Source organism: Bacillus rossius, chromosome 8, assembly GCF_032445375.1.
Source record: "Bacillus rossius redtenbacheri isolate Brsri chromosome 8, Brsri_v3, whole genome shotgun sequence".
Classification (NCBI taxonomy): Eukaryota; Metazoa; Arthropoda; class Insecta; order Phasmatodea; family Bacillidae; genus Bacillus; species Bacillus rossius.
The window spans coordinates 1,786,738-1,790,394 of record NC_086336.1 but is presented as its reverse complement, the minus strand read 5'-3'; the positions used below and the strand labels follow the sequence as shown (position 1 = coordinate 1,790,394).

The window sequence follows — 3,657 nt, the reverse complement described above, 5'->3', positions numbered from 1 at the left end:
CATGTAGGACTGTGCTGTGTGCTACGAGCAGTGAGTGGTGGGAGGCAGTGAGTGGTGGGAAGACAAGGATGTGCGGTGAGAGACGAGCTGTAGGGAGGTGAGCTCCTGTGGAGACTTAACAATGTGATGGATTTGTTGACATTACAAGTAAAAATTAACTGAGAAATAAAACTATAGTTAATTTAATAGGCTAGACTTTAGAATTTGATGTAAGCTTTTGGACATATGCCATTGATAAAGCACATGTATGTCTGTATGGCGTCTGTATGGCGTATGTCCAATGACATCAAGTCATGCACTCCCATTGCACAAATCTTTCAAAGATAATAGCCTTTAGAACCTGTTTCCCTACTCGTTACAGTAATTATTAGTTTAGATAGCTTCATACACACTCGTGGAAACAATAGCTTGTTACGATTTTATACATCATGAATGACGTCACAGATAATTATTCGATAATAAATGATACTCTATAAGTAATGAAAATTGAATTGAAAAAATAAAATATACCAAGCATCAGTACGTTTCATTTTAAAAGCATAAACAGCTAAAATTTAGTTTATTTTCATTATTTTGTTATAATTACAACTTGATTATTGTTAATTCGATGAAAACTGTGTTTGCTTGTATTCTTTTACGACTTGTTTTCTGTAAGCATTTTAGGTATTGCGTGTATGGAATGGCCACTTTTATACCTCTGGGTATAATATAAAGTATAGAAGAATTTGGGCATCATCAAGAATGGGCTTAAAACGGGGAAAAAGATAGCTACATATATTTCCGAATAAAATATTTAACAATAATTCGTTAAAGTCAAATATATATTACAAACAAATGTATATATGTTTATTCTTTATATATATATATATATAATATTCATTTAAATGTAGAACTGTGTTTTTTTAATATGGAATTTTCTTTTTCACTTTGTTTTTGACATTTTAGCAAAGCAAAGGCGTTACAAATCTTTGAATGAAATTTTGGCTCCATTAGTATAACAATCAGCTTCACCAAATATCATAATTAAATGGATGTACTTTATTTTAAACTTAATCTAGCAGTGTCACTGTCTACTTGCTCACATCATGTATGTTAAGATTATCATACACAACACACAACAACAACAACACACACACACACACACACACACTTTCGCAGTGTCACCACAGTTGTAATCTAGAATTTTTAAACACGGGAGTGTATCACATACAAAGTTTATTGTTATAATTGCTCTTTTTTTTCTCGTGAAACCATTAAATGTTGGTTTTAAATGCCACTCGTTCGGTTCAATAATAGCATTTTATTTATAAAACTGGAACAATATTAGTTGTTTTCATACGTTACGTTGTCGCTATCCCGTAATTGCCACTCACGATCTCTTAGGAGGGGAGGTTATCGGGAAACCCTAGTTGCCTGCACGATAGTAGTAGTTGGAATAAACTATTCTTGCTCTCGGGAGCGCTACGGGGTCCACTCAGTTCCGAGACTGCGTGTGTGTGCAGATAAGCCCTGAGAGACGACTGAGAGCCGACTGCGTCTGCGTGGGTGCGTGTTAGGACAAGCGCGGGTGCTGACGCGGGTTGCGTAAGGCGTGACGCAGCGGCGCCTGGCGGCGACTCCCGCGCCCCCCCCCCCCCCCCCGCCCACGTGTCACTCGAGCCAGGGGGAGGGGTAGAGGGGCGGTGACGTCAGCGCGGGCGGCCAATGGGCGCGCGCCTGGCTTCGATCGCCGCGGCGCGCCTGCCAGCCCCGCCAGTCGCGAGACAGCGCGCAGACAGCTGCAGTCATGGCCTTCATGATGCCCGTGGTGAAGAACGACTGGGACATCTACAAGTCGGCGCGGTCGCGGCGCAGCTCCGAGTGCTCCAACCCGCAGACGTGTCGCAGCCGCAAGGTGAGCGAGTGCTCCAAGTCGGAGTGCCCCAGCCTGTCCACGTCTCCGGGCAGCGACCTGGCCGTGGGGTCCCCGGCGCACCGCTCCGTGTCCCTGGCCGTCGCCTCGCCGCAGTCGCCCTGCGCCTCGCCGCCCAAGGCGGGGTCGCAGTCGTCGCTCAACAAGTTCCACAGCCGCCTGGTGGACCGCCTGAAGCGCTCCTTGCGCTCCAAGGAGGAGGGGGGCGCGGCCTCCTGAGACCAGGACACGGGGCAGCTGCTGCGGCCCCAGAGGACCGCGACGACGCCTGTGTCTGTGCCCCGTGCTCGCTCGCAGCCGCGGCGCGCCGCCTCGTCGTACCCCGGGTCGGGCAGCTGGGGCCGCGACTAGGCCTGTGTCTGTGCCCCGTGCTCGCTCGCAGCCGCGGCGCGCCGCCTCGTCGTACCCCGGGTCGGGCAGCTGGGGCCGCGACTAGGCCTGTGTCTGTGCGGGAGTGCGGGTCTGTGATATTAGGCTTAGTGCGCGGCTGGGGGAGTGACAACACTCTAAATACACTATGTAGGGCGTTCATACGTTTGCACTGACAACAAGAAAAGTTTTTTTTATTATCGGCTCATCTGCTTCAGCCTTGTCTGCAGTTGTTTTGATTGTTGCTGGACGTGTGCTGTGGACGGGACATCGCAGAACAACTTCTATACGGTAGTTACCTTACATTCCAGTTAAGCTTGTAGTGAACTGTTTGTTGCGAAGTGTTATTTTTTAACTGTAGATATTTATAACCCGTAGGGCCTACATTATTTGTTGCGAGTTTAGTATTAATTTTTGACTAAAAATAATGCCAAAAGTAAAATAACATGTTCCTGAATATAATAACATGTATGTATAATAGACGTGTTGTGTTAGTGTTCATAAATATTTAGTTCAAAATTGAGATGGTTAGAAGAAATTTTGTAACTGCCTTCAAACAAATACGCTACAACCATAAGCTACAGCTAGCTAAATGAATCGTGGTAGAACATAATTAGTTTTATTTATTCTCTTCAATAAAATTAAATGTCAATAGGTTTACTTCTGATTACTTTTAGCATTACATTTTGAAAAAAAACTTACGTTATTTTTGTTTTGAAAACAAAATGTTCATTTGAATCTACTGTAAATTGTATATATTTTTGTAATTATCTGAGACTGTCTTATTGTAAGTTACTAAATTATTACGCTTAGACATTAGTTAATGTTAATTTTTCACCAAAAATTAAATCGGCAACTAAGCTTACGGGTTACCACGAGATGTCTCATCAGCTGCAATAATGTAATTAATATCCCTGCTGTATTATTGCAGTCAGGAAATTAGTGCTATGATTATTAAGTTTATGTGATTATATTACAAAACCGTTCACTATTTTTTACACTGTACCGCATTTCGATAGTGAAGTGCGTAATTTTTGATGTGAAATACAAATCAATGCTGAAAATGTGGTTTTTCATTTATTTAAAGTTGGTACCTATTTCATTTATTTAAAGTTGGTACCTATTTCATTTGATACAAAAAATAATTATTAGCTTTATTTAATAGAATGCTCTGACGCATTATTTTCGAAGGTTGAAAAGGCTAAAAACAGTAGAAGCGTGTGGGTGATGAAATGATGCAACAGTGTTTCAACACAACACCCAGGAGCTATGTTTATTTTCCTTGGAGCGAGGCACGTGACGTGTCAAAGACAGGTGTGCCACCACACGAGCATGCCGGGTTATTATCGTAGCCTCGCGCGGACCCAGGAAGTTGG

General features: G+C 43.1%; 1 protein-coding gene across 1 annotated transcript; it reads left to right on the top strand.

The window, feature by feature from the left end:
* The first annotated feature begins 1,335 nt into the window (after window positions 1-1,335).
* On the top strand, window positions 1,336-3,345 carry LOC134535447 (uncharacterized). Its single transcript, XM_063374553.1, has one exon. The coding sequence runs from the start codon at window positions 1,787-1,789 to the stop codon at window positions 2,129-2,131; it is 345 nt and encodes a 114-aa protein (XP_063230623.1). The 5' UTR covers window positions 1,336-1,786; the 3' UTR covers window positions 2,132-3,345.
* The last annotated feature ends 312 nt before the right edge of the window (window positions 3,346-3,657 follow it).

What these genes read in the sequence shown, in the direction of transcription:
- LOC134535447 (XM_063374553.1), top strand. Translation starts at nt 1,787, where the DNA reads ATGGCCTTCATGATGCCCGTGGTGAAGAACGACTGGGACATCTACAAG.